General features: G+C 42.2%; 1 protein-coding gene across 5 annotated transcripts in view; it reads left to right on the top strand.

The window, feature by feature from the left end:
• ZFYVE26 (zinc finger FYVE-type containing 26) overlaps positions 1 to 10,112 on the top strand; it is a 44,872-nt gene that overhangs the window by 496 nt on the left and 34,264 nt on the right. For 3 of the 5 annotated variants that reach the window (XM_083746093.1, XM_083746091.1, XM_083746089.1), the window contains exons 2-10: positions 883 to 1,080; positions 1,846 to 1,924; positions 2,989 to 3,078; positions 5,687 to 6,227; positions 6,397 to 6,527; positions 7,390 to 7,554; positions 7,691 to 7,779; positions 8,101 to 8,264; positions 9,074 to 9,286. In XM_083746093.1, coding sequence (XP_083602219.1) covers positions 890 to 1,080; positions 1,846 to 1,924; positions 2,989 to 3,078; positions 5,687 to 6,227; positions 6,397 to 6,527; positions 7,390 to 7,554; positions 7,691 to 7,779; positions 8,101 to 8,264; positions 9,074 to 9,286 — 1,663 coding nt within the window. In that variant the 5' untranslated portion in view covers positions 883 to 889. The remainder of the gene's footprint in view (positions 1 to 882; positions 1,081 to 1,845; positions 1,925 to 2,988; positions 3,079 to 5,686; positions 6,228 to 6,396; positions 6,528 to 7,389; positions 7,555 to 7,690; positions 7,780 to 8,100; positions 8,265 to 9,073; positions 9,287 to 10,112) is intronic. The other 2 variants (XM_083746092.1, XM_083746090.1) reach the window with 1 other exon arrangement.

Raw genomic sequence — 10,112 nt, 5'->3', positions numbered from 1 at the left:
TGCCCTTTTTGGAGTTAGCTCTACTGAGCTTGTGTGGTGGGACGTAATTCTGAGTGAAGGTACCTACTTTTAAGCTTGATACTTGAATAGTAGTGCCCCTCAAGGTACTTCTTTAAGAAACTGAAATGCGAATTGGAGCAAGTTGCATGATCAAGGGGGGGGGGGGCTTGATTCATCATAGATTAGCTGGGCAAAGTTTATTTGGCAGTGGAAAGTTTCCCACAGAGCAGTTAAGTCAAATGTGGCACCATAAGAACTGTTCAGATATAATAAATGAGCCTTGCTTTATTAATGTGTCCACTAGATGACTTAAAGTTTTTTTTGGGGCGGGGGGTTTAACCTGCAGGAATAATTCTTGCTGGGCTAAAACGTTTTGCTCATCTTAATGCAGAATTTGCTAACCCTCTTTGGCTCAGGCTGAGCCCCACCCCCCTCAGAGATTTCCATATCCTCACAAAGATTTAACCCCTTTTTATTGTTTCCCTTGCATCCATACTTTCCCCTTTATTTCCACTCAAGATCAGCTTAGTCTCTCAACTTGTTATTGTTAGGCCTGAGGGAAGGCTAGACAGCTGCAGTTTCCACTTTCCTGTTTTCACTCTCACCTCTTTACCTGCAAATGTTTTGATGGATTTTCAATGGGCAAACAAGACAATTGCTATTCTTGTTATTTTATAAAGGTGCAAGTGTATTAGGTTAGCTGTCTGTCCTGCTAGATATTCTAACTTTGTGTAGGGAAAAACTAAAGTTCCACTTCTAGACATGAATCTTTCTGTAAATTTCCATCTCTCGTTTTAGGAAGTGCATTGTAAGTGAATGTTTGACAGATATGATTTAAGAATAGGATCTGATGAGTTCTAATCTTTTGTTCACATTTTGAAGCAGGAAGATGCATCCATTTGGTAAGGAGGAATCTGCATCCCTGGAACGGCTCTTCTGGTTTTTTTGTGATTGTGTGAAGAGGGAAGACTGGGAACTTGCACAGGCCTGCATTCCTCAGTTACACCGGTGGCAGGAAGATGGCTGTAAAAAAGTGGAAAGGATCCTTCATGCTCTAATAGTCTGCCCTTCTCATCTGAGGTGAGCACTACATTGACTTTTGGTAACTAACAGTTGAAAGTGTGTGGAAAAGTTGCAAGTTTTAAAATATTACAGTGCGGTCCTGTACATAGATGCTCCAAAGAAAGTCCCATTATTTTCAGTGGGGCTTATTCCCAGGTAAGCGAATGCAGCCTTAAAGTATGTTTTGAGTGTGTTCCTTATTAATTCCAAAAGGGCAGCAGTGTTAATTTTTTGCAACACAAATAACAAAGGTTATTGAGTAACAAATTTATTATGATATCGACTTCTGTCAACTCCAGTTCACCATTGGATACATGAAGTGTTATCCTGAATAGCAGGAACATAGATATTTGTAGAGGGGAAGAGTGATTGTGAACTTTGAGGAAAGAAGGAAGTGGAATGCAGAAATGTGAAGATGGTAAGAATTACATAACAGGGATGATTCACAAAAAACAATGTTTGAAAACACAGGTATCCTGACATTTGTAAGTCAGTTATCACATGTAATGTGATGACAAATGATTGTGGCAATTCCATAGACAAGCAGTAGTACTGAACCTCTTGATATACTGCCATTTACTGCTTTCATCTTGCAGTCTCCCTTTGAATTTCCTTTGTTCAAGAATGGATTCGATTGTGATAGAGCTTTGAGCACCATTGCTTTGGGGGGTTATGAGCTGCTCTTGCTAGGGCTGCAGTTCAAAGCAGTTCAAAAGTTACTGAGGTTTCTAGATAAATGCATTTAGTATGGAAAATGACTAATTTGGGGATATCTCCTTGTAGGTATGGATCGAACCACAGTCCTCAAAAACTTGCTTGGTTTTGGCTCCTTGTTTTGCAGACGTGGCTTGCATGGGAGCAGGTAAAAAAAAATCTGTTCCATTCCAGATAAGAAAATACGTTTGTCCTAATTTGAAAAATTTTGTAGCACCCAATGAAGTTTGAGAATTGCTGCTGTTTTAGTAATTACAAAAAAAATCAGAAGGCTATTAAAGAAGGCTTTGGCTATGACCAGGCATAGGCAAACTCGGCCCTCCAGATGTTTTGGGACTACAACTCCCATGATCCCTAGCTAACAGGACCAGTGGTCAGGGATGATGGGAATTGTAGTCTCAAAACATCTGGAGGGCTGAGTTTGCCTATGCCTGGCTATGACTGTAACATTATATAATGATGCTTTCTTTTCAATTCTTGCAAAACGCAAGTGGCAGTTCTAAGTTTTTGATGTTCCTGCCCTTGTGCATTGAAAGGCAGACTGACATGCAGAACTTGCACAGATATAGATTCTGTCATGGGGATAAAGTGATAAGAAAATCTTCTGCTTCGTTTCTGTGTGCTAATTAGCTGGTATAGTCATAGGAGTTAACTCAGTAAGAAAGTTGGCAGTCTTGCTGAACCAGTGGGGCAAAAACATTCTTTTAGATTTGGCAATACCCCCCCCCCCCAAAGCACCACCCTCCAGCTCTCTGCAAGGTTCCCATAAATTGTTCCCTTAGATTGTAGCTGTCATTTTTTAAAACTAATTGAACCAAATATTTGGTTTATAAGTACTGGCAAGTAAAAGTTGTTGGCTGAATGCCTGTCTATTTGAAATTAGTCTATTTGAGCAGGAAGTATCAAAGTAGACTGGAAAATAAATTGCAATCTCTCCCCAGCTCCTAAAAGCTTTAAAACATCTAAAATGTCTACCAAGAAGCGCTCACTAGATATACTGTACTTTTCTGTGTATAAGACTAGGGGTTTTTTTACTCTAAAATAATGTTAAAAACAGGGGTCATCTTCCCCCATTTTCATAAATTTGAGTCTCCCAAAATAGGGGGATACACGGGGGGGTTTATACACGGGAAAATATGGTATTTTATTTGCATACCTATTCTAATACATATCATTCCAATTTCTTTTCTCTTTCTCCTCCAATCATTCCAGAAAACAGTTCCAGAAGCTCTCCAGAGAGAAACTGAGTTCTTGCTTCTCCTAGAAGAACTAGAAAAGGATGTCTCACATGCTGTTCTAAAGGTGTGATTGCTTCTTGAGGGTGAACATGGTTCAACAGGCGTTACATTTAATGTTGCTCTTATGTGTGCAAAGCTCGTGTATGAACAGTGAATTCAGCTGAGCAGTACAGCCGTGAGATAATTCCAACTCCTGGAATTCATATGAAATGTGGGGTGATCCAGGAGTTAGCTGGCTGTGATTCAGATGAGCAGTCACCACTTCAGTTGTTGGTCCGAATCCATGCCTATTTCAGTGAACTTTGTGTGGCTTGTTAAAAAAATATAACCTACTTAACCTAGTTTTCTTGAGTGTTTTGATTGCCATCTCTGTGGATGTTTGCCATTGAGGCTTCCCCCCTTATGCTTAAGTTTATAGCCAGTCAGCTCCAGCCTTCTGAAGATGACTGATTATTGGGAATGTCACTGATCCCTTCAAGGGGAACAGTCATACTTTGGATGCATTAATTTGGGGAAGGACCAAGCTGAGTGGGAGAGCACATGCTTTTCATGCAAAAGGCCCCAGGTTAAAATGCCGGCAGCTCAAGGAAGGGTTGGGAAAGAATCCTGCTTGAAACTCGAGTCTGTGTCGGTTGTACCAAGCTTGATGGACCAGTGGTCTGCCTTGGTATAAAATATATTCCTATGTTGCGATTTTATCTTATTATCGCTTTGTCACCTCTCTTGTGAAGGTTGATGGATGGTTGTTTGTTTTTAACCTAATATGTCTTAGATGTTGGATTCTGGACCTTGCAACATAACTCATAAACAGCAGTTGGGAAACTGTCTGCCTTTGTGTAGTAAAATTGTTAGGCCCACGTCAATTCCGGAAAAGTTGTTCGGTTTTAAGGTCCATAATGAAGTATTGTTCAGACTGCTAGTGGATCTGCATAGCTCTGTCTTCTGGTCCAAAAGGTCTAGGTACAGTCATACCTCGGTTTGAATGTGCTTTGGGATGAGCGCGTTCGAGTTGCGCTCCGCGGCAACCCGGAAGTAACGGAGCGCGTTACTTCCGGGTTTTGCCGCTTGCGCATGTGCAGGCGCTCAAAATGGCGTCGCGTGCATGCGCAGAAGTGGTGAAAAGCGATGCGCGCATGCGCAGACGTGCCGTCACTGGTTACATTTGCTTCTAGATGCGAATGAGGCTCTGGAACAGATCCCGTTTGCATCTAGAGGTACCACTGTAATAGGAAAAGTTCTGATACTTAGTGTCAAATTCTTAGGCTTCTCAGTTTTTTTCTGTAAGTGCTTTGCTTTCGGTTCTGGACTGGATATCGCCAACCTGAGATCAAATACCAAATGGTTCAACTGATTTAATTTTTTTCAGGCATACTGTTTATGAGTTCTACTTGTTTTAAGAGGTCACCAGTTTTTTTATATATATTATTGCATCCTATATTACCACATCATTCTACTTGTGCAAAAACCTTCATTAAAGAAAACGAATGTTTGTGGAACAGAAAGGTGCTCTAGGATCATGTGTCATGATTAACAAAATGCAGTCATAAACTCATGTGACTCAGACATCTGTAACCAGCTACATAACGGCTGTGGTGAGAAACCCCTTAAATAGGACTGAAAGAAGAAGAGAAAATCATATGGGTTTCTGTACAAGATGCAGCTGGTTTAGCTTCCCTTTGAAAATGTAACTAGCTTTTGATATGGCTTTCTGAAACCTTCACTTCATGATTTAAAGCTGATAACTATTGCTTTAATTTTAAAGTGCTCCCTGGCCTACTCTTTAGGTGTAGAATAAATTTACAAGAGAGGCTAGCACATGTGAAAATATTTTGATAATGAAATGCTTGATGCTCATTCTGCCCTTTACTTGTTTAACAGTCATGTTCATAAGTTTTCTTGCAAAGAAGCTATTTCCTGGCAAAAATGAAGGAAATCTAACCAGAGTGTGACAAGTGGGATAGAGTGTCTCTGATTGGGAGTGGGGGTTATAATAACCTGATAATTCACCATTATCAGCAGGAGCAGCATGGGGAGAAAGGGAGTTTCTCCCCTCCAGGGGTGGGGAACCTTTGGCCCTCTAATTGCTGGACAGCATCACCATCCCATCATTTATTTCTCCTCTCGTTTCTGTCAATTTTGCATCTTCTTACTGATTTCTTTTCAATAGCTATAAGCATTAATAGTGTTTGCAGTTCTTGTTCTTTGGCCTAGATAGCAGACAATGGCCCAGTTCACACAGGAGAATTAAAAAGTTCCTCACTGTGGCCAGACATCTCTGCTTCTCTGTAGCAGCTATTGGTTCTACAGTCATCTAGGGAACCTACTTCCAGTCTTTTCTCTGTTTTTTCACCATCAGCTCATTTATTCTCTGCCACTTAGGGGATACTTCTTGTAGCACCAGAGAGGAGCAAGGAAGTCTCAGGGACCCAACAACATCATTTCTCCTCTGGTGCTACATGAAGAATCCTTGTAGCTGCAGTATGCAGATAGAGTTGGAATGGGGCTGTCCAGCTGCAGATGTTTAACTGTGTTTGGGGTTCTCTTAGACCTCCAGTGTAAACTGGGCCAATGCTGTTGACAGTTCCTCCATATTTTATATATCTGCTTACCTCTTTACGTCTCTCAGTTGTATTTGTGGAAAGAATCTTCTGTTAATCCAGCTATTTCCCCAGGAACTATATGAAGCTTTTGGAAACAGGCATGGGCCAAATAGGAAGTCGAGAGATGGAGCCGTGCAGCTATTCAGTGCCGAGGTGTTCTCTGCTCTCCGAAAGATGCTGTTGCAGGCTCCTCGGAAGCTGCAAGCCATCTTGGAGCTTCTCCAGAGAGATTCTGCCGAGCAGAGCTCTTCGCTCTCACACAGCGGCTCTCCACAACACATCTTCGTTGACTTTCTCTGGGAGTCCCTAAAATATTTGAAGCGACTCCAGCTAAATCCAGAGTTGTTGGAATCTGGTGGGAGCGAGGCCGTGGATGAAATTTATCATGCCCTTGGCATGTTGAATTTGGAGGTGGAGAATCAGACTGGAGAGCTACGGCTTCTCTGCCGAGAACTTCTGGATGCCTGTTGGGCTGAGCGGAGCCCGCTGAAAGAAGAGAGGCTGCTTGGCTGTCTGCTCAGGAAAGACAGCCATGCCTTGCTCAATCTGTTCAGCAGTGTATTCATTGAGAAGATGAGAGAGAAGCTGCTGGGACTGAAGTCACCTGGCAAAGGTTTGTTTAAATTTGCATGTTCTCTTTGCTGTGCAATGATAACTGTTGGCTTAGTTTAACCAGGAGATAATTGGTGACTGTAGCTAAAATGTATAGAGAGCCTGCTCATCTTGGTGCTATTCTGTGTCTTAACTATATGTGAAATTAACCCAACTTATGGGTGTTTCAGGTACATCTGAACAGCTGGATGTAGAGCGGGCAGTGATGGCATTGTTCTTGGATCGTGAACACGCTCCTTCTTGGAAAGCTGCCTATTTCTACTGCCTGAGCAGCAACAAGCACTTTTTGGAACAAATTCTGGTAAATCACTTATGAGACATTCACATAGGAGTTGAGTAATGGATCATGTGGCTGCCATTGTTTCTGAGTTAGGCAAAGAACTTTGTGAACTCACTACCAGCTTTATTATCAAGATCTTTGGCAAATGTGCTGCAGTTTTAGTGTCTTAATAGTTAAGTCAGTGAACTGCAAACTAGAACTCTATGTGCTTCATGTAGATGCTTACTCTGATTAATGGTGTAACTTAGGTATTTCTTTCTTGGATTTGTTTATTTTTGAAGGTGGGCTTACCTATCTAAATCAAGGGGCTTGCTATGGGTAACACCCTTCATATGTTATGAAATGGTGCCTTTGAAAAGGTCTGAAACAAGAGTGTAAATAGTGTATAAAGGTGAATGGGATTTAAGTGAGTTGAAGTACTTAATATAGATATTAGCATCTGCTTCTGTGGAGTCAGGCTGAACATTCACTGTAAGTACTGTCCAACCCAATTGATCTCTGAGATCTCAATAAAGGGTCTTTGTACCCAAGATGCTCTCGATTGAACATGGAACCTTAACACATACAAGGCATGCATTCTTCATAGCCGTAGTCCCTTTGAATTGGTCCATGCCCAGTACAGGTTTTGGATCATTATGCTAGAATGATTTGTGTCTACATAAAATCCTGAAGGAGTCATTTGGAACTAAGAGAGAGGGGTGGTAATAGCATATGTTATCCATACATTTTCCAGGGGCTACTTCCCTACAGGCCAGAGGAACAGAACATGAAAAATTTCTTAGAACTGTTTTTAACATTTGCAAATTTAACTTTGCAATTTTAACTCTGCTTCCCACTCAGGCATTCCACAGTCTTAAAACAAACAAGTGGTTCTTTTCTCTAGGGTACAGCATTAACTTTATTGAAAAGGGAAGACTTCTCCAGCCTCAACAGTTTACTACAGCAAGAATTCAGCCACCTCAGTCGCCTCCTGATATTGTTAGGGTGGACTCAGTGTCACAGTTTAGAGTCGGCAAAAATGCTTCTGTGGACTCTTCACAAATCTCAGGTACGTCAGGCCTTATCAAGCCTGTGAGGGGAAGGCACAATGTTTTTCCTTGCTTTGATTCCAGTCAGTTTCTTAAGAAGAGGAATTGGAGGGCTTTTTTGCTTTGAATGGATGCAAACCTATTTCTTTTTAACAGGGTCTCCACAATGACTCAGTATTAAAAGACTTCTGTGATGGACTGTATGCCCAAGTGGAAGTTCTTGAATGGTGTATTCAACAGAATAGGTAACAGCATGGTGGTGGTGGGGAAACCTGTTGAGAATTATGCACAATGGCTGGAGAAAGCATAAAATTCATTTGATATATGCATGTTCTGCAAGGATGGATGTGCACATCATGGTTGATGTCCATGAGGCCTGGGGAATGTGTGCAATGGCCACTTGCCACACACATTAAGCACTCAACTTACATTCCCCTTAACAGGTATATAAAAGACTTCATGCAGACAAATCTGAATCAGAGTGTTGTGAAGCCTTTTCTTGAAAAAAATGTGCACTTACAAGCTAATCTTGCTGCCATTGAAACTAGGCTTCTTTTCTCTTGCAGTAATATTATCCCAGAGAAGGTTCTTCTGCAGCACTTGCACAGTTTGGAGTCCCACACATCCCTTTACTTTCTGCACCATCTTACTAATCTTGTGGCCCTGAACGAAGAAGCTGTCACTGAACTTCTTCAGGCAATTCCAGCCAGGGACACTGAAGAAGCTCCTGGTAAATGGGGGGGGGGGGAGAGATGGCTGTAGATATAACCAAGTGTCCATCTAACCTGTTTGTTGGATACACTATTGTTTATCATGGCAAGGAGGGCTTTGCTAGCATTTTCTTTTGAGTTTCTAAGAATCTTGGCTTAGTGTCGCCTACGAACCAGAGACTGTGGTTTGAAAGAAAACTATGGTCAGTTAAAGAAGCCAGCTTCATAGCACATAGTTTGATGTTGGCTTGTTTAGAAACTAACCAGAGATTGGTTCCTACAGAATGCTAGGCCATGATTCTTTGAAACTGAAAGCAAATAATGAACTGGTGTGCGTGGTTTTTTAGGTGACATTAATAGCCATTGTATATGGGGATGAGACAGATGGGGACTGTGGCACGCAGGGAGGTGAACTGCAAGCCTTTGTTCCTGCTGTGGTCCTAATTGGAACCATGTGTGTGTGTTTACTTTTTCGGGGGGGGGGGTCTCCCACTGGTACAATTCAAAGCTCTCTTCTCATTGTGAAATGAAGGTATAGACAGAGACCATTTCTGTTGGGGCTGCAATGAAGATAAAAGGTTAAAGCCCACATCCACTCACAATACAGCCCCAACCTGTTTCTCTATTTTTACTTCTCTTCCACACACACACACACACAACCCCATGTGCTACACCAGTTGTTGGTCTGCAGCTTCTCTAACCTTGTTTGGAATTGGGTGGGAGCACTGATTCCAGGCTCTGGAAACAATGGAAATGTTAATAACTTCCCTACAGCTGAGCAAACTCAACTTTCCATTTCCCATTTCCCACTTTCTCTTTCTTTTTTTAGATTCAACAGTGATGGCAGCTTCCAGTCATTTGAGCCTGCGTCGCAATCTCATTCTTTTCCAGGCATTTTGTGCCATGAAATATGCCATATACGCCCTCTGTGTCAATGCACACAAAGATTCACACTGCAAAGACTGCAGGAACTTTTTTGTCAATGGCCTCCCTGAGGAGATTCCTGGCGAATGCAAATCTGCAGATCAGCCCCTTTGCCCAGGTCTGGTAGCTTCTACATACCTTGTAACAAAAGTCATTGTTGCTTTTTATTCGGTGTTCATCTACTTCTTTCTGCAGAACAAGAAACACCTGAATAGTTTTCTTCCCCAGAACTGTAATGCTGGTGCAGCAAGAGAGATTGCAATCTGCTGTGCCATCATTTCACCATGATCGGTTGGGATGGTGTGCTTTCCTTCCTTTGCCCCATCAGTTTCTTTGGCAGTGATCTCTCCACTAGCCCAGACTTCGTAGGGGAAAGGTGGGATTTATGGAAGGAGATGATCACCAAGTAAGGATTTATGGGTAAAGGTGTGGAAAGGAGTCCATAGGATCAGTAAGTGATTTCTAGAGGTGTAGGGCAGTGATGGCCAAACTTGGCCCTCCAGCTGTTTTGGGACTGCAATTCCCATCATCCCTGACCATTTAGCTAGGGATGATGGGAGTTGTAGCCCCAAAACCGCTGGAGGGCCAAGTTTGGCCATCGCTGGTGTAGGGTGAGCCAAAGTAGCAAGGCATTGCCCCGGAGGTTTAGCTCTTTGGGTACCACACTCTGGCCCACTAAGCTGTAAGCCTTTATGGAGGGGCAGGTTGCACATGCACTTCTCCTTCTTCCACTCTCCTTAAAGCCATTCATTGCTGCTACAAGGAGACTTTATGAGTGCACAAACTGGAATAGGTGGACCATAACGTATAGGGAAGTATTACAGCATATTTCCCCCTTTTTTATCCCTTTACAGTTACATAAAAATCCTTTTCAAGCTGAGGGAAAGTTTACATTGGCAATTGCAATCATATGTGGAAGGTTTGGGTATACCCATGGGCTGATT

The sequence above is a fragment of the Podarcis gaigeae genome (assembly GCF_964106915.1).
Source record: "Podarcis gaigeae genome assembly, chromosome: 1".
NCBI classification, from domain to species: domain Eukaryota; kingdom Metazoa; phylum Chordata; class Lepidosauria; order Squamata; family Lacertidae; genus Podarcis; species Podarcis gaigeae.
This window is presented reverse-complemented; position numbering and strand designations above follow the sequence as displayed.